The 21,275-nt window shown below is 39.7% G+C and overlaps 1 protein-coding gene across 1 annotated transcript in view; it reads right to left on the bottom strand.

Annotated features, from left to right (window-relative positions):
• dnajc6 (DnaJ (Hsp40) homolog, subfamily C, member 6) overlaps positions 1 to 16,074 on the bottom strand; it is a 35,839-nt gene extending 19,765 nt beyond the window's left edge. The window contains 3 exon segments of the mRNA XM_029429907.1: positions 1,917 to 1,966; positions 7,887 to 8,037; positions 15,600 to 16,074. Of these exon segments, the coding sequence (XP_029285767.1) occupies positions 1,917 to 1,966; positions 7,887 to 8,037; positions 15,600 to 15,810 (412 nt within the window). The 5' untranslated portion in view covers positions 15,811 to 16,074.
• Between the last annotated feature and the right edge of the window lie 5,201 nt (positions 16,075 to 21,275).

The following is a 21,275-nucleotide window of genomic DNA, read 5'->3' as shown; positions in this document are numbered from 1 at the left end:
TGAGCATGTGAAGCTGGAAGCAATGTGACAATTAGAAATGAGGATATTTATCTGAATGTGTGTTCATGCCTATGTGCTAAATGCTCTGTCTAATCTTGTACTATGTTTTTGCTGTGAAGCATTTTGGGCTGCAATTCTTGTATGAAAGGTGCTATACAAATAAAGCTTATTATTATCATTATTGTGTGTTTGTGTGTGTGTGTGTGTGTGTGTGTGTGTGTGTGTGTGTGTGTGTGTGTGTGTGTGTGTGTGTGTGTGTGTGTGTGTGTGAATACAGTCTTAGGATCATACATCAACCCTTATTCACTTATATAGCATACCTTATATTGTGCAGGTATAACACACTTTTACCTTCTCATTTATAACGTTTTTTACATTGTACATTTAAAGTCCCTGAAAGCTATCTTAGTAGCTTCTCACTCTGTGAATTTGGCTCTTACATGCACACACTATTTTCAGTGTGACAGCCTCAGAGGTGGCCCTGTCCTGTCCTTCCCAGGCTGTGTTCTTAACCTGCGTTTCAGGAGATTGATTGGTGGAGCTGAGACCTCGTCAGTGAGCTGTTTGACCAGGTGCGGCCTAGCAATGACGCTAAAAGTGCAGCCTTTGGTTATTTCCTGCAGAGTGAGGTATTGGTGCGTAAGTGGGTGCCCCAGGGTTTTGATTGTGTGGGTGATTCGGTGGTCCAAATAGTGGTTCCAACTAAGTATCGAAATAAAGTGTTGAAATGTTCTCATGATCAGACAGGGCATTTGGGAGTTAAGAAAACGTACTGTCACATTTTGCGTTACTTCTTTTGGCCTATGGTGATGTGGCAGCTTATATTAAGACTTGCCATACATGTCAAGTAACGGGTAAACCAAATCAGTCTAAGCGATTGATGATGCTTTACGGTGTTTAGCGTTTGAAGAACCGCCTCATGCAGTGGGCTCTGTTTTTGCAGACTTACAACCTGGACATCCGCCATATTAAGGGCAAGGATAATGTTATGGTAGATGCCTTGTCCCGTGCACCTTAGTAACCCTTCGCAACTCTACCCTTTACTTAACTAACATGTGTTCTACATTGTCCTCTGCAGCTTTTGTTTCCCTTCCTCTTAAATTGCTCCTAGGAGCCAAGGTTGCTGAGGTTGGAGTTGCCGAGTCTGGAAAGGAAGGAGTGTAAAGTTGTGTTTGGTAGGGGGGGTTGTTTCGGCCAAGCATTTTTAAAAATATAATCTGTGTGGTTAAAGTTGTTGCATTGTTTATAAGGTAATGCCCATTGTTTAAGGTCCAGGGTGGATCCCTGTCTTATGGGGGGAGTGTGACGGCCTCAGAGGTGGCCCTGTCCTGTCCTTCCCAGGCTGTGTGATTAACCTGTGTTTCAGGAGGTTGATTGGTGGAGCTGAAACCTCGTCAGTGATGCAGCACACCTGAGCATGCTGGGCTCAGGCTATAAAGCAGACCTGCAAGATTTTCTCGCTCTCTTCCCTTTGGCCTGCTGACTGCTATTATTATTTGTTTGTGCTTTGTGTATCCTTTACTTAATTAAACCATAGACCAAAGTTACTGATTGTGTGGTCTCCCTCCTTGTCACCTCCTTCGAGCCAGGTTGTGACATCAGCCATGTATTTCAATGCACCTATCAGGATTTAGAAATGTTTGAATTCATTCAAATGATAGTTTTTTGGGTTGTTTGGTCACTGAGTTTGAGTGTTAAATAAAAAAAAAAGAGTAAATTTATTGTTATTTAATTAGTCATTGGTTAGTTTTAAATGTTATAGAAAATTACTTAAGATTTAAACTTTTCAGGATCTTTAAAATGCAGCTTTTTAATTGAGTGTTTTGGACACTGATTCATTATTTTTGGTGACCATGTTAGAGTGCATCTATACGCAGCTTACACAAATTCCATTTGCTAAAACCAAATGTGTTTACCGATGATCCTTGATGTGATGTAGGCAATGTCCAGCTCTCCTTTAGTGTACCTGTAACAACAACAAAAAAACACCTTTGAAGATCATTTTGAATATTTTTTCCATGCACTTGAATCAGAGAAAAGAGAGAATTACAAGCAAAAGCTATGATGACCTTCAGCAATATTACAAGCAGAAAGAATGTGAAGCAGTCCATTGAAACTCCAACACAGTATTTGTAAAACCTTGTGCCTTTGTGTTGTATTGCAGGTAAATTGTTATACATCATTAAAAATAGGAAATCAATGCAAAGGTTGATCCACCTCTATGCCTCGGGCTGTCAGAGCATCAGGCTGCATGTCATGTAAATCCAAGTAATTCAACTCAACAGGCTTTAGAGCAGAAGCTTCACCACACTAGGCTGAACTGACGGGATCAAAGGGATACCATATGTGAATTCTTCAACTGAGCACCATTGCCTTTCATTGCTAAATTTAGCTATTCCATATGGAGGGTTTTTTCAGAACTCTGCGAGCAGCTGCAGTGCACACTCATACAAGTAACAACTACTGCTGCGCCATGGAAGTGATGGCAAATAGTGCTTATGAAACACTCGGGTGTCAAACAAGCAGGTGCGGAGTGGAAGTTGTTTAAATGGACTCAAAGAAATGTCTTTTACAAAAATGTTTTTACCCACCAGAGGCACATAGCTCAACCACCCGCTGCACTGCAATTATCATGCAAAACCCATTAGCAGGCTAATGTGCATCAGATTGAGTTGACTTGTTGCCGACTGTGAAAATCCCCCAAGCAGGGCTGATCTGGGCCAATCACCTCCGTGTGGCCATGGAGGAGTGCCATATGGCCCTGACGCAATCCTAGACCTGGTTATGTAATCCAGTGCTACTTAAACAGTCTGCTTTGGAGTGAGAGCACACTAAGTGTGTCTTGGGATTTTCTGTGGTGTGCCACATAAATGAATTTTTGGATGTTATGATTTTTCTTACAGCATCATATAAGCTATGGTAACTCCAAAAAAAGATTTAGTTGTGTGGCATAGACAGCGGCTTATATAACAGAAAAAACACCTGAGTTAGATCCATCAGAGCTGTTTTGTCTGTGAGCCCTACATAATGAAGTAATTGAACCACAGTTCAGGTTTCTATTTTCATCCAATTCTGTGTGTTTATCCCAGTTTGAAAATGCAGCCTGTAGGTTTCACAGAGTGACATGACAGGTGAATACCTAGACTGTATACTCCTATTCAAGCCAGTATACATGTTACTTTTCTTAACCTTAATGTGAGTTTTCTAGAGCCAAATTAGTTTATTACATTGGGGAAAAAAGAGGAATGTTTGAAGAATGTTAAAAACATATTTTAAGGGACTGAAAAAACGGCATTAGTTTCTACCATTTTATATTGCCCACAAATCTGCAGTTCTACCTGCTTCTCTCCTCAAATAGCTCGAGAAGCAGGGCAGGTGTCAGGTAGGTTTAAATGGTCATGGCCAATAGCCACGGAGTATGTAAATGAGCCGCCTCCCTGACATCATGAGGTTAGAGCTGCAGCCAATAAAAATGTACCGCAAGATGTGGTACAGAGAATGAACAGACGGGAAGGACACCATTGAAAAGAAGGGCAAAGCTGACACAGGGGGATTTTTCTTCTTTCTGCTAACCCAGCTAGCTACTATACAGTCTGAGGCTAATGTGTTGCTAACACAACATTTTAAGCAGCAGTTAACATTTAATTAATATTGGGCTAACTGTTATGTGTTTTACTCTTTGTATCTTTACTGTTGTGGACATTTACTGGCAATAGGGATAATGCAAGTAATTTGACAGTTAGTCTATACTTTTATAAAATCTACTATTGTTATTAGTTATTAATACATTATTACAAAAGCCTCCCTTTGGTCTAACTCTCTTGTTTATGGTATCTCATATGTTTCTAATTTGTAATCACTATACTTCAATATGTTGTCCAATACTGTTTTAACAGGTTTACAATTGCTTTCAGTCCACCTACAGTCCTTAACCTTTATTGTAAGTGTGTTTAGCTTGCATCATAGAAGTGTTATTACACGCATAGTGAGGGCAGAAGAATGACAGCAAACACACACACGCACACGCACACATTCAGATACCCACAAGCACCAGCCCCACAGTGCCTGTTGTTTATGGTTCCTACTGGAAAGTAAACATCAGGCGCACGAAATCCATTTTAGGCCTGATTACATGAGAGGTGCTCTAACTGCTCTCTAATGACTATACACACACAAGCACTGACACACACACTCAAACAAACCCAGTGGAAGTGGGCTAGATCCCGATGGATATTAGATTTGGGTTTTCTACATTTCCTCCATGCTTCTCTCCAAAAGGATTCTCTATTTGTCTTTTTTTGAACCACATTGTTACATTATACATTTGCATGTCCGTTATTTTACATTGTTGCATCATAATGGATAGTTCAAAGTAGACAATGACAACCAGTATAAGGTAACAGAAAGCCACTGAGCCAGGGACTTAATTTAACTTGAACTAAAAATGCTGCCAAGACTAAATAATGCACCAGATTTATTTTCTCGTTGATCCTGATTTCATTACAATTCTGTCATTTACAGGTTAAAGTACATTATCATAATCTAGCAAGAGATTTATGTATTTTGGCCACTGGAAAAACAGAGGAAAATAACTGAGTGGAGAAATAATTATAGAGAAACGAGAGATGTCAGCCGAGTGTTCGTGTTAATGAAATGCGGACAAATGAAAAATAAAAAATGAGAGGCAGATAAATGTGTCTGGTTGGGGAGGGCGGAGGGTGTCTGGGTGCAGACACAAGGACACTGCGCCTTTCACAAAACCAGATGAGCCATGTGTTGCTGACAGACAGAGGGAAACACAGCTGAGCGTTGTTGAGAGATTGGTTTCCATGCAAAAGTTCTGTTCAGCCAGGTAAACAAACAAGTAGGCTGCTTTAAATAATTCAGCTACAGCCTTTTGCTTGGAATATAATTGAGACCTGAAGCAAAGAGAAACCATTGAAGTCTAGTTGGGCTGTTAAAGGAGGGCATGGTTAACAACTGAGCTTGCAGGGGTTTTGCTTTGTATCAAACATGCTCTGGGGAATTTCTAGTCAACACTCAGTAAAGTTGTTTAAGATATACATACTCAACCTCTGGCAGAAAGTGTACTAACCTAGAAAACCTTCAAGCTGCAAAACAAATCCCCTTCTATATAAAAGCAGAACACTGTGATCTAGAGAAATGTCTGCCAATGGGGTAAACAACGGAAGATATCTAGAATAAAAATCAGGCCATTAAAAAACAATACCTTAACTTAAAGATAGTCAACCAAAACATTAAAGTTGACGACTGTAAAACCAAAACAATGAGCTGAAAGGCGCTAAATCGTTCCCTGAAGCTGAGTAGAACGGCAGCGTCGATAGTTCTCTGTGGGTTGGTCACCTGCGAACAACCCCATTGATACAACACATGTTTATTTGACAAAGAGAGATGTGAGCCAAGTTTAGTGCTAATGAAATGGGGACAAATGAGAAACAAGAATGAAAATAAGTGAGAGAGGATGGATAACAAGAGTGAAAGAGAGAGAGAGACACGAATCAGGGAGAGCAAGAGAGCTGCCGAACTCTCAGGAATACATCGTTAGATCCTGCAACTCTTTATCATATGTCGTAATTAACTGTTGACCTTGTTTCATGGAGCAACACAGGGAAACCTGCAATGACAGGACAATGATCAGAACATCATGATACTATATCAATATATTCCTACCATCAGGCTTGAAGCTACTTTGTAGATCTACTAGATAGTGAGCCTGTGGCTCAGTTCACACCCTGCTTATTTATTTATGCGGGCCATAAACCATAGAGTGCTTCCTCATCCTTGGGAAATCACTTGTGTTGTCACAGTCATCTTTTCTGTCCTTCAATTTCTAAATAAATGTAAGTGTAACGCTCTAAACTGGCACATTAATGTACTGTACCTCTGCTCATCTAACTTTCCCTTCTGAGGCTTTCAGCCGGTTGCCACGGTAGCCTGCCTCCCACCGCCCCATTATCCCAACCACCCACTCACACATACAAATACACAAACACACAAACACACAACCACACACAGGGCCCTAATGAAATGAATCCTTCTGTATCAGCAGTGCACTGGCCGTTTGGCACAATGAACCGCCATGAATAATTCAGCCAGGAGAGGAGACGGCACAGAGAGGAGAGGAGAGGAGGGAAGGTGAAGTCGAGATGAGAGGCGACGGGCAGCCGAAAAACACCGGGGGGACGACAGGACAGGAGTGTGGGAGTTTGCCGAGATGTGAGCAGCAGAGGAGGGGAGACACAGCGATCAAACTTGCTGAGTCAATAGTGAGAGAGGAGCTGTGTGTGTTTCTGACAATACAGAGGCCCCTTTGTGCTGCCTTGTGCAGATGCCTGTGCACAAACACACTGGGACGACCGAGCCGTGTCAGACTCTGCTGCTTCCCGCTTTTCCAACCCTCCCTCCATCCACATTGCTCTGTTTCTTTCCTAAAGCTGTTGGAGACTTACAGAAAAAACATTCAATTAGCAATCACTACATTTGATATATCTAAACTATTCTTATATTTAAGCTAAGTTTCAATTCATTGTTCATTAGATCTCTTGTTAGGGATTTTCAAAATAAGAGTGAAGAGATGTAACTATCCAGTGTAGGGAATGACCAGGTCTGTGCAGTGTGATGTTATAAACTGTTCCAAAATCTATAATATCGCTTCTCACATGAGGTTTCTTAATACAGGCAGATATGGAGTGTGAAATAACAACAATATCACAGTTTCATTTAATGTAACACTGTACGAGATGACGCTTAATGTCAGAATATACGATATAAGTATCAAGCATTTAAGATGCATTGAATGCCTGCTAATCTACAACGTAAATAAATGATACAAGAAGTGTGGACTCAGTTGCCAATTATGCAACGTGACTTTTGGGTAAATGTGTTTTTCAGCAGTAGCATTACACTAGCGTCTCACTGTATTTTAATTATTTGGTTTGTAGATGTTGATTGAAGCAGCTGTCACATTGTGGGATTGGGGTCCTCAATATCAGGATTTTGATGCAGGCTGTGTTGGGTCACCGAAGCTCCCAATTGACTGTCCTTCTACGCGTCTCACGGTGCAATCATCCTTTCCAGCTGATAATAAAAGATTTTACAACATTTCTCTCGCGATTGTCAACAGGAAAGCCCACAATCACAGAGTGTTAAGAGGCCTTATATCACTTATCAACGCACAGTGACTTTGATATGAACCGGGCCCAACCAATATCATTAAGTTGCAGAGATGTGACACTGTCAGACCTTCCAGCCTGTGCCATACAGACAAGCAAATTGCAGGTGATAGCACTTGAGTCACCTCAAACTGTGTCGCTTGTCCTCCAAGACTGTGATGATTCATTTAGAAAATTTAGAACAGATTTTATTTATCTGAAGAAAGAAGGGGATAGGGATTCAGAGAATGAAAAATAAAAGACAATACAATGTATGTTGACATGATGTGTTAAAATCAAATGTTTGTACATACTCTGCCTAGTTTTCTAGTATCACAACTACAAACATGGCAGGAGTCTTGTTATTGCTGGACGTACGATAAGTTTTACTGCCCTAGCTTTTTGCAGGCAAGAGCAGTGAGCATATAGCAAACAAATTACATAGCAAAGAAGAGAAAAGCAGAGTCTGTCTGGAGTTCGTGATGATGCTATTGAAGAACCGGGCACAGTTTGTGGAAATATCTGATTTAAATGTAGCAACACACTTCTTCGGTCACATAGTGTTATTAGGATCGCTGTAACATGCAAAGTGCCTAGGCCAAACCTCTGTCACTCAAACCAAAATGAAAGCTAAGTATGGCAACAGTAACTGCAGTTAACAGTGGGTGCTGTGCATTAGTACAGTTCATGTGGATGAATGCAACGGTAACTTACGTGGCAACCTGATGCATGACCTTGGTGGAGGTATCTTTCAGCGTGTCCTTCAAGTTGTCCTTGAAGTTGCTGAAGAACTTGCCAGCTCCTCCCTTCACCATATCCAACAGTCCTCCGCCATAATTGGCATCCATGTCTGGGGACAGAGGACCTTTAGCCAATCAGAATCCAGAAGGAAACAAAATACTTAGACACATACACAGTGAGGATGCCAACAGAGAGGCACCCTTCCATATCAATGTACAGATGTGACTGTTGGATAAAAACCTGCTATCTGACTTTGTCAACTGAAGAATAATGGCTGTTTTCTATGCAGACGATGTCTTTTAAGAATTTATATAATGTCTAATTAAATAAACGTGACCCTTCAATAACAAACTGGAGATTTAAGGTTTTCATTTGACTTCAGTGTTGAACATGGATTGCATGTTTGGACTGCATTTTTTTATATAGCGCTTTTCTTGTCTACCTACCATTTACTTTACAACACATGCCAACATTCACCCATTCACACACATTCATACACTGATAGCAGAGGATGCGTTAAGGAGGTTAGGGGTTCAAGGTCTTGCTCAAGGACACTTCAACAATCTATGGAGGAGCCGAGGATCTACTTCCTGAGCCATGCAATATGAGTCACTGCACATTAGTGTGTACACAAATAAATGCATACCATCTGGAGCTGTGTGTGTGTGTGTGTGTGTGTGTGTGTGTGTGTGTGTGTGTGTGTGTGTGTGTGTGTGTGTGTGTGTGTAATTTAACTGTAAAAGTAAGTAAGTGTTGGAACATGTGTCATATATTAGTCAGCACCCCTCTGGTGATTTGAGCTTTTCTCTCCTGTTCTCTGTTTGCTCAGATGGAGGTTGGGTTTGGTTATTTTCTAACATAATTCATTAAGAAGTCTGCAGTCTGTGTCCGTTTGTGTGAAACTAGAATATTTTAATTCCAACAGATAAAGAGACTCAAAGAGTATAATCTATGTAACATTAACCCTGGACAGCTAAAGCCTTTTGATTCATAGTTCAGCGTTACATTTCACGTGCTGAACCCTAGACAGATGCATGATACGTGATCCGACTGTATCATGCTTTAATTAGGTTCCCCACAGTAACTACGTTAACTTTCTTTCATTTACTTTGTGATATTGATACGCAGGGAAGGTCCGCCTTGTTTCATTAATGAATGAATGAAACAGAATTGAACCGTCCAAGTCAGCTGAGAGAGAAGTTGTAAGTGTACCAGAAATGTCCATCCAGCCTTTACTAAGAAGAGTTTGTGTTAAAGTTGAGCATGCCGAGGTGAGGCAGATGGTTCATTATGATGAGAAGGTTTAGTGTCATTAGCTGGAAGCAGGCTGAAATGTGAGTGATGTTATTGTCACTAAAAATCTAACCTAAGAGAAATACAAGCCACTTGTGCTTTATGCTGTTGGGCCACTGTGCCTTATTCTGTGTGGACTTATTTACCTCCTTCCATAAAGTGCTGATGTTATCACACTAATTGTCAAGATCTTCACCTCTGAGATAGATAACAGTTGTGGTGCAATTGAGCGACACACTTTTTGATAGTTTTAACAGCAGGCTTTCACATTTACTCACAAAGACATTGCAAACACTGTCTCTGAGGAAACCTGCTGGCCGCTGAGTTTCCTGATTAATCATAAACAGTAACTGCTTTAAACTCTTTCACTACTTGTCTACGTCTGATGAACTCCGTTCCTCTCTCTTTCTGGTTCACTCCATCTCATTCTCAGACTTGAACTTTTCAACCCTTTTGTTTTCTGAAGAGTAACGCTCCTGCGTTTTAAACTCATACAGGATATGATCTTCACAAATTTCCAAAACTCAAATGGAACTTTGCCTGTGGCATACAAGATTACCACTGTTAACTGAACAGAGTGACTGAAGTGTAGTAATGGCTTCATTAAGAAAGGTTTAATACAGTAATTCAAAACAAATACACACACATATATATATATATACAGTATATATATATATATATATACAGTATGTATATGTCATCAGGGTCTGAGATTAGGCTGAAGACTTCAAATGATAAACAGCAAACCTGTGTTATGAGTTTAGGATGTGGAGTTTGAAATATATAATAATGTCAGTGGTGCAGTACTAGACAGGGAGGATCTAACGTGAGCTATTGTGAATTGTGTGTTTTTGGAACACAACCCATACTATAGGCTAAAAGTCAAGATATCGCCAGCTTAATAAAAGTGCAATGCTAGATCGCTGGGGTGGACCTTTAAATGACTCCTGTACAATAACAGGTATGACACTAAGAGAACAAGTAAATAACAAAAAATGTTCACCTTATTGATAGTGTTTTTCTAAATATAATTTTGTATTTGCTTGGGACAAACCTGAAGACTCGCTGAAACCTACAAAGACTGGGCAGAGATTTTTGCTTGGAAACACGAGCATGGAAGCAAAATATAAAAGGACCAAAAAAGAATTCAATGTTAGTAATACACCACTGACTTTATCACATTCGTGCCTTTAAACCTTGACACCTCTAGCTGACAGCAGGCCTCATTTTTTTTTACATCCTGTGAAACTGTGTTGCACAGATATACTTTTCACTGTGTACACTTCATCTTTATTTATCTGTAGAGCAGAGAGTGTCAACACTTTGTTAGAGAAAAAGAAAGGGAAGATAAGGTACAGCAAAGGCTGAGCTTCCCAGTAAAAATAACATGTTCTTTGTTTTCTTTTGTCTATACTGCTGACTGAATTTAACTTCTAAATCGTTTAATGTGTTGATTGCATCCTGGGCTAATGCCATACAATCACCGTTTAACCTTCATTTGCAGATGGTTAAATTAGTAGATCAATATCACTCTCATGTCTACACTCTAATATGAACCAACACCCACCAGCTGGTTAGCTTAGCTTTGCAAAGACAGGAGCAAACAGCTAGCATGGCTCTGCCCAAGAGTAACAAAATCCGCTTACCAGCGCCTGTAAAGTACACTAATTAACATGTTAAGATCGTGTTTGTTTGGCAGATTTTGTTACCTTTGAAAGGAGCTAGGCTAGCTGTTTCCCCCTGTTTCCAGCCTAATGCTAAGCTAAGATAACCGGCTACTATATGTAGCTTTATACGTACATGAGAGAAAGGGAGTAAGCATATTTTCCGAAATGTTGAGCTATTTCTTTAATATGGCAGCCATATTGAGCATGTCTGTACTGAGGAATACAAACTGAAATGATCCCCTTGCATTCTTCCAGCAACACTGTCATTTCAAGTTTTTGCCTATTTTTAACCTCCTTACTATGCAAATTTCCCAGGCTGTGAGCATGACAGGATGTATTAGGAAAACCTGGATCCTGCTCCGCCATGAAATCAAAAGCTATATGAGCTCGACCTGGAACTGCCAATCATGTTCAGATATTTGCACAGGTAAAGAGGCATCTGCTATGATGAAGGAACAAGCGTGCTTCAAAGAGAGAGCTGTTTCACAAAAAAAACAGGACCCAGCCAATAGCTCACACCTCCACCCTCCTCAACCGCCTCCTATCGCTTTCACAGACCAATAGAAACAGCTAGGTAGAGGGACAGGAGAAGAAAAGAGAAAGACTGTTCTCGTTTTGAACCAGAGGGATCAGTGGGCTGTCTGAATATGTCTCCCTCCTCCTTCAGGCACAAACATTCCTCCCTCAATATCCGGCTTGGTTGGTATGACACATGGATGCATCACACAACAATAAAGCTTGACAAGCAAACACACTGCACTTAATCTCAGTGCTGCAACTACACCGGGCCTTGTTGTGTCCTGTACCCGAATGAATGCGGCGACAATCCCGGACTCTAATCTGCTTAATTATAGATGCTGCTGATGAGACAGAAAAGTGTATGATGAATCATCTACTATACTGGTTAACCAGAGGATAATTCCACTGTGTTGAACAGCAAGCCTGACACAACAACAATATGGTCTAAAGTTCTTAACTACCTCTGTACCTTCACATTGATTTGAAAATGCTTGGCCTAGTTTTATACTATGGAGAATTACATATGTGTCTGGATTGTCCTTTTGCATTTTCTTCTAAATAGATTGTGCAACCTAAAAATGATCATTTTTGAAAACAGGGGACTTAATTAGCCTTATCCATGGCATCTATGATTCTCCTGGATATAAGTGGTGGGGGAGAAATGGGGAGCGACGTGCAATAAAGGCTACCAGACGGACTCAAATCTGAGATGTTGCGCTTTATGATCTGCACCTTAACCCCTATAGGCCCGGCCAAAAACTGCAGTCAGGGTATGTTAATCGCTGAATAACACTTTGAATCCATCACTTTATGAATCAGGCTGGTTTTACTACCATCAATCAAATGATAAGCAAGGCCACTGAGACAGGAGACACCTCTCGTGTTCAAAACAAAATAGGTAAAGTAATGTTGTTGAGAAATGAGCAGTGCTGGAGATCATGCTGAAGATTGATGTTGCGCTCAGTACCTTAGTTAGAAGATGACTGGACTATTATTGCTAATGCAACGAAGATCACAACTTTTCATGTTTCATTTTAAAACCATATCTAATTGTTTAAATTAGTTATCTTGAGTCTTACGCTTGTATTGTGTTATATTACATACATATTATATTACATTTTACATTTTAGTAGACGCTCTTATCCAAAACGACTGTCGACAGGGACAGTCCCCCTGGAGCAACTCGGGGTTAAGTGGCTTGCTCAGGGACACAATGCTGGTGACATTTAGGGAGTTGATATAGTCTGGACTAGTGGCTTGCCTTTTGACACAGTCTGCTTGTGATATGTATATGTCTATACATCTACATTTAATTTATGTTTCACAAAAGAGAAGTATCTTGTCAAGCTATGTAAGTACTGTCAATTTCTTCTCATTGTAAAGCAGGTTAAAAACGTTTTTGGATCAGTTACTTTTCAAAAGACTAATTTTCTTCATTTAAGAGTAGGTTATATTAAAGGTTATTTTATAAATGTGTATGATTGAATTTGCGCTCACTCAAAGGTAGTGTAAAGCGTTGAATGTCTTTGAAACTGCTTTTTTCCATAATTTTGCAAACGATGCATCCCTAATTGTTTCATTAGATTAACTATCAGAGACCAAAAGAGGTAATGCTTTCCAGTATTTCACAAGAAATAAGAAAGTCAGAAAGTAAAATCTAAATTTTAATTAAAATGTTCCTTTTTCTTTTCGCATTAATCATTTTGTGACCCCTCGTTTTCATCTTGCTTCTATATGTATATCATCAATAAATAGAATCAGAAATATAAAATAGCTACCTGCTAACTTGTTAGCATTGGGCTATATATGCAAGAATCCAGTCATATTGACAAAATAATCATTGTTTTCTTCACGCTTGTTGCCAAAGCAACAGATCTGAAACCTTTTTTGAATAACTGGCTTGTATTTGATCATCTCTAAACAATATAAAAGACTAATTTAGCGGTTAATTTGTTCACCTTTTACGTCCAACTCAGTCTACTATGTTGTGTCATTTTCTTTTATATCTTCCCTGTGTGGTTTCCCATCCTGATGATACTGTAAAAATCTATTACTGTACAGTGTGAATGAATACCTTTTCTCTTCAAATGTCTGCTCTCCAGTATATCACGTGCTTTGTCTGTATGTTGTATCTATTTATCTGCATATCTTTGTGAATCTGTGAGCTGGACTATGTGCCTCTCTGTCTGTGCCCAGATGGATGTGGGAGTGTGTAGACTGCTGAGCCAGTCACAGTGACAAACATGGCTAATACACCAGGGGGGAGGGTCTGATTCAAGCTCCATCAGGTAATACAGCAGCAGCAGAGAGCCCGGCCACAGTAAAAGAGAGTGGGACATCAACAGAGCAGAGAGATCAATGAATGTGTCCCCCTTAGAGTGCCAACCTTTACCCCTCAGTATCAGGCTGTGTGTGAATGGGACAGATGGATACATAGACACACACAGACAGAGACAGGCGCACACACGTACATGAAAGAGACCATCCGTAAGGCTTGGCAGACCAGACAGACATCTGACACTGGAGCCCCCTCCTCCACCCTTCCCCATCCCCAACCCCAATCCCCTTCCCTCGTTGACCCTCCTCATCCAGCTTCTTTTGTTTCACACAAATGTTCATCCCTGGAGGCTGGAGCCCGACTGCACAGAGCACTGCAGTGGGGCTCTACAGGCCTAATCTTTACACACCCAAAGTAGCAGACTTCCTTATTAATTCCTAATTACTGTTATTATGTTGTAATATTAGCAGTAATAGTTGCAGTAGTAGTGATTCTTTTTGGAATATTATTTCATTATTTTGGTATTAACATATGAAACATTCAAACGAACAAGATTGCTTGGAGATTACTTTATGAAAGTAATGTAATTTAATACATTTTTGATTACGTTTCAAACAAATGTTTTAAACAGGGCGATGAAGCTAGATGGATCCTCAGGTTTGACATCGGGCATGTCAATATTAAAGACATTTTCCCCACTGTACAGTAATGTTAGAGGTTTTTTCTGATTTCAGAAGGAAAATATTGTTGAATTTCCAGGACTGCAATAGAATGAACGTTATATTCTATATACATGCTTTTTACCAAAGAGAATATATTCAGATGTGGCCCCTTTGTATCACCAAACTTTTGATTATTAGCTGATATTGAATTGCATGTTTTTTCTCAGTAACTGTAACATATTAAAATTACATTCATTTTTAAATGTAATTATTACATAATGTAACTATTACTCCCCAACACTGAATACAAACTAACTAAGTAGTAATAGCAGTCACACTTATAGCAGTAGTTATTGCAGATGTGGCAGCAGCAATGCTTGCAGTAGAAGAAGTAATAACATAAACCACTATTCTTCTAAAGAGGCTCTTTTACAGATGACAGAATTGATCTCAATGAGGAATGAGATGTCTAAATAAATGAGCTATTATGACTGAATTCAATAAGGCGTGTCGGGGATTTGCCATCAGATTAATGATAAACAGATTGTAGTTTTAATTGGATACATTATGTTTATAATCCATCATTTCATATTGACATTACTACAGTTAGTGATGTACAATTTCACACTTAAAGACCATATGATAAAAAAAACAAGCTATGAAATGTGTGTTTTATATATATCATTAAAAGGTGGCTGGAAATGACATTGTATACATATCCTTCCATATGTTACATATTGTAATACACTATGGACACTAGAATAGAGTATTGCACGCTAATATATGTGTGTGAATATCATCTCAAATGTTATAAGCATTCATTCAATGCACTTTTTTAACTCTACACATCTAAAGCATAGTCCTAAACTTAGTCTGAACTGCATGTCAAATGCATTGGTACTGTTTACCTTATAAGAAGTTGTTTAGTACTGGTTAGCATATCATATAAGAACACACACACTGCAGACTATTTTAGACATTTTTAACAAAACCAACAGCACTAAAACATGGCTTAATCTGTTCTGTTTATAATAGCCCAATATAGCCATTTCAGTGGGGTCTGGGAGCCACTAGGTGCCCTAGAGGGGGGGGGGTCCAAGATTCATAACATCAGTGTACACTTTCACTACTGTTAGCCATTGTGTTGTCTACTGCTACCCCTACACCAGGACAATTACAGGCCACGTTCACGTATAACTAACTCAAGCCCTCTCCATGTCAGTTTACAATCGCCCTCCAAGTTGGCTTAGACGGTGAGGACTCTTACCTGAGCTGTCCATGGTGCTGCAGTCCTCCTCTCTCAGCGGGCCTGCCTTCGATCCAAGGGTGGCCGCTATGGAGCCTGCGAGTGTGGCGCTGCCGCTGCTGCTGCTACTCCCTCTGCCGACACTGAAGCTATCTCCGCCGCTATCGACCAACTGCAAAGATTCATAGCCATCGTAACTGGTCTTTTTCTTGTAGGCCCCCAGCAAGCTCATTACCGAAGCATAAAAGAAAAATAAATTAAAGACAAAAGAAGCTCCAAAGACGTAGTAAGCTACGCCGCTCCGTCGCCGCCAGCACCGCCACAGCCGCCACTGCTGCTGCTACTGCTGCTGCTGAGTGCACCACATGTCCGAGGAGGAGAGGACGACCGGTCGCCTCTGTTTTCTGGGGAAATAAATATTCTGCCGGATGGTCTTTCTTTCTCTCTCTCTCTCTTTCTCTCTGTTCTGTCTATCGCCTCCTCTTTCCTCAGCAGCACCGCATTTTACTACGACGCTTCTGCTGCTACTGCTGCTGCTGCTGACGCTGTAGTCCACGACTGAGTAAAAGGGAAACCCACCTCAACGCACAATCCTCTCATGCTATTGCTGCATCTATTATTCACATACTCTAATCAGTTGTTGTGAATACGCCAATAGGTACATTTTTCGCAAAGCTGGCGATGGCCTAGTGGTCTAGTTGGTAATGGCTTCCAAATACAACACCTGATGGTTGTGAGTTCAATAGCAGGGGCTGCCACCATTGTGCCCCTGAGTTGGTCCAGGGGGACTGTCCCTGTAGTTAGTTCACTGAAAGTCACTTCTAAATGACCTGTAATGAAAAAAGCTCATCAATATAGGGCATTATCATGTAAAAAATGTTTAAATTAAATTAAAAAACTACAAAAATAAGGTTGTATACATTAAGATATTATGTTAAAAAGTTTTAAAGATGTCGCTGTAATTGATGACTACTGACACACTATTCCCCATCAGTATAATATGGGTATAACTCAAACATACAAAATCTGTATAATAATATAATGGAAATATTTTAGTTGTCTTTGGTTGTGAAAAGATGTTGTCATTAAATTTGTTTACATGCCCCTATGTAAAATGAGTGGGACCCCAGGTTTGTGAAGAACTGCACAGTTCTCATTCTGAGTGGATTTCCACATATAGCTCTTTTCAAAATGTCTGAGGGCTTCCAGACAATTGTGATTGTCCTGTGTAGGAAAGGTAGATGGCAGTTGTTCCACCCTGCATCCTATTAGTTGTTTTCATTATCGATTGATCTGTCGATTATTTCCTTAATTAATTGTTATGTATATTTTGTCCAAGCATCAATCAAAAAACATATTTGATTTACAGTGATATAAGACAGTGAATAGCATAAATTACTCACTTGTAGCTATAAAAGCGACTCAAATGATTTATCGGTTATCCAAATAGTTGCCAAATTAACTGATCAACTTAGATACAGATGCAGTTTAGATGCATGATGTGTGCTCTAACCATGACTGTAGTATATCATACAAAGACACATAAAAGAATGGTTTAAAATGTTGCTTTCTTGGGTATAAATTAGGAGAAATTGACAAATTTCTCATTTAAGTCCTGTGTAGAAAATGAACAAGGACCCCTGGCCGTGTCATAATAAAAGATTTAAAAAAAGGTTGGTCAGCTTTGTAAGGCAACAGCACCATGCTTTGTCAGAAAAAGGAAACTCACTCTGTGACAAAGAGAATTTTCTCAGAACTCAACTAATAGCAGACTTGAATGTTAATAGGCTCTTTGTAATCTAATTAAAATCCTGCAGATTTGCAATTTTACCTCCAAATGTATCATTTTACCTCCAAATTTGTCATTTTAGCTCCAATTTTTGTGTGCAATGACCCTGGATCCATGAAGGACAAAACATTGACCACTGATGGCATGCTTCCTTCCTTGGCCGTGTCCCCTGGCAACGGAAGCCCTGCATGGTTCTGAAAAGAGGACATTAGCCTGGGAAACTCTTTTCGGAGAGCAGACGGGAGCTCTGAGCACAGCGGGAACGGAATGTCCAAAAGGGAGGAAAGATACCCCCGCCATCACCGGACGCAAAGCGCTGCCGCTCCATTGTTGCCATGGAGCTTCCTGTCCTAGCTGTGCCTACCAATATTTAGCCCTTGATGCCCTTATGAGTGTGACTGTTCAGCATGCAGCAAGCAGGTGCAGTAAGGACGTCACAATCTCTGCCACGATCAAAGGTTTACACATAAATACATGTCTAAACCCAATCTAAAACGTAAAAAGAGCAGAAAACAATAGTGTATTCATTGTTTGATCCATGGACAGAAAGTGTTCGATCAATTATTTTGTTAATCAAATAAACATTTCAATAACTTTTTTGAAGACATTTTGACAAACATTGACTAGTTCCTTCTTCTCAAATGTGAAGATTTGCTGCTTTTAGATAGTTAACTGAATATATTTGGGTTTTGGACTGTTGGTCAGACAAAACAAATGTGAATATGTTACTCTGTGCTCTGGGAAAATACATTTTATAGACAAATGTTTTTTTTAAATTAATAATGAAAATAATTTTAGAATCTTATAATGTCCAACTAGAGCAACATTGCAGACTTTGCATAAACAAAGCATAGCTTGTAGAATATTTATTGTGGCCTATATCCGACCTCTTATGTCTCTTATTGCAAAAGTATCAACAACACTTTGAGGCATTGTATTATAAATCCTACACAACAAAAAGTAAATGCTCACAATACAACTGGTGCAGCACTTACATTAGTGACCTGCAGTGATACCAGAGACGTGATAGACAGGTTTTTAAAGGCCTATCACAAATCTGCTTCTCATGCTCCTTGGATATTAAGAAATGATTACTTTTTAGGTACTAATTAATATCCCTCTCTTAAGAAATCTTTAAATGCAATGCTCAGTGCCATTTCAACTATTTTATGACATTGCTGTGATACTGACTATGGCCTTGTATCTCGTCACTGGGTTTTACCATCACTCTCAAAGATACATTGAGCATTAATGATTATCCTCGTAACAGTTAAAGCAGAATCCAGGAATCTGCAGGATCAGCTCTCACTTTGACAGATGGTGGACTTGAATCTGTAGTTAAGTGTGTGAGACTTTAGATCCTGTAATCCAAGGATTCTTGTTCTGTGTGGTAAAAACTGAAACATGTGTTTATTTCAGAGAAAAACTATGGTATCCATGCTGCCCTTGTTTGCCACTACCACTGAGCTGACAGACGGCCTACCTTATGGACTGAAGACTGGAGGATCATCCTCGTTTTCATCAACAATTTCTATCTTGTTGAAATGTTGCTGAGCATGACACAAATTCTCTACCCGTTTACTTATTTACTTACTCAAGGTCCCTGCCTTCCACCATAAAAAGGCTTTAACCCCTTTTACACCTGCTCTTTTAAATGCACCATAAACTGAATAATAAAAAAATAGAAGAATCTATTCATTTAGTAGTGTGCTTTAAAGATACAATGAAATGAAAAATACAGAGAGTTATTCAATCAAAATCCTTCTCTTTTCTCTTCCTGTAAAACATGAAAATATTTAAAGTACTGTACTTAGGTACAATCTTGAGGTACTTGTACTTTGCTTTAGTATTTCAATTTCATTCTACTATATACCTCTACTCCACTACATTTCAGAGCCAAATATTGCACTTTTTTCTCCACTACAATCTATTTGATTATTTAAGTTAATTTGCAGAGTCAGATTATTATTCAAAATATCATCATCAAATAAACTATAATGTAATTTGTTTATACATTAGGATAAAATACAATATGACTTCCCCAGCAGTATAAAAATAATTAGAATTAGCTCCACCTTTACCTGCTGCAACATTAAAGTGATATACACATTAGTGCATCAATAATTAGAAACCAATGATATCCTACAATATACATTATTATGAAATGGGCCACTCTGCATATGTGCTTTGGGTTTGGCTTAAAGTATTTGTTGATGCTAATACTTTTATCATTTTAGTAAAAATGTGAAGCCCTGACTTTTACTTTTACTTAGTATGTCTACACAGTAGTAGCCTATTGCTACCTTTAATTAAGTAAAATATCTGAGTACTTCTTCCACCCTTGTATAAAACCGCTCTTGGCAGTTATCTAGCACAGCAATATCATAGAAGAAGGCGTGTGTTTGGCGTGTTTCAGCTGGTAAACAAGGTGACTCAATGGCCGATGATCAGAGCATGAAACCACACCAAGCTGCGTTAAGCTGCTCACGTGACGTGTGTGACGTGACGCTGGTGGCGATGTGACGAAAACGGCTATTGGACAATACGAGAGAGGAGCTGTCCTCTCAATGTAGAACCAGCTCCTGGACGATGAAGATGGTGATTATGATAATACTGATCATTAGGATACAAGATACATCACGTCCAAATACTGATAATAGTCCTATATGGGCTATATGTTTAAAAAATATATATATATATGTCCTCTTTAAAACAATTTGCGGACAGATTGTTGTGTTCCTTTATACAGTGTCCTGAGATGCCGTTGACATAATCAGCTGACAGAAAAATCCAGCTGTCATCAAGCAGCAACCTTCACACTTTTTATTCAATCTAGTGCTGGGGATGACGTTTATTGTAAGGATAATGCAACTGTAGCGATCATTCTCATACAGATTTTTTTTTTGAATGTCTCTCATGTGAAACATAAATCGACATCTGCTCGACAACAATAACCCAAATGATGTCATTCATCATGCTCGTGTGCGCATCAAGGCCCTGAGTTCAGGATTTTAGAAGAATTTGTCTCCTTAAGTGAATACTTCCTCAAGGAACAAGTGCACGGTGGTGATAACTGCTCTGTCCACCGAGCAGAGATGCGCTGAGGGGGGGTGGGGGGGATGAATTTCCAGAGGCAGCATGATATTATGTAACATACACACACACATCATGATGCTCACTCCTTCTTTGCCTGGTTACAGATGTACAAGAGAGGCTACAACAATACAATCACGTCTCATGAATCGCATCAAATTAATAGAAACAGATGACTTTACCTTTCAGAGCGCTTTCTACCATTCTCCCGGGAGAGTCGTCTTGTGTCGTGATGGAGATGCGCTTTGAACCCCGGCTCCGCTCACACACACCGACCTTTGATTTGTCATTCGCTGCCAGTCAAAGGTCAAAGCGTCAAACGTCCTGTGAGACGTACTGTCCTGCGGGGATTCCCGGTATTTCCCAGCTAACCTGTCGGTAAATTTACAGAGGCAGCACCAGGGCTACGGCATCATCATTAATCACATTATAGCATATGAGCAACAAACAGGGTCCAGCGATGGTGATTGGTAGATCTGTAGATGGTGTGGATGAGCGTAACCGATGCAGTGCAAGGTAGAGTGGATGTTCATGAATCTGGACAGAAGAAACTGCGCCGCTCAGCGAGCCGGCATGGTAAAACCTGGGATGGATCTCAAAAACGGGCTGAATGCAGGAAATATCTTTACACTTAAAACTGTAGTGATCTAAAAAGCAATACTGGTGATATGCGCCAATAATATAATAAATATTATGGGGATTAAACATGTATTTATCAGTGCACAAAACGGCTGAGCACCACCAGTAGAGGTCCCCATAAAAACAATCATAAGGCGATAAAAAACTAAAATGCAACATAAACTGTGATGCATGTC

Source organism: Cottoperca gobio, chromosome 4, assembly GCF_900634415.1.
Source record: "Cottoperca gobio chromosome 4, fCotGob3.1, whole genome shotgun sequence".
NCBI lineage: Eukaryota > Metazoa > Chordata > Actinopteri > Perciformes > Bovichtidae > Cottoperca > Cottoperca gobio.
This window is presented reverse-complemented; position numbering and strand designations above follow the sequence as displayed.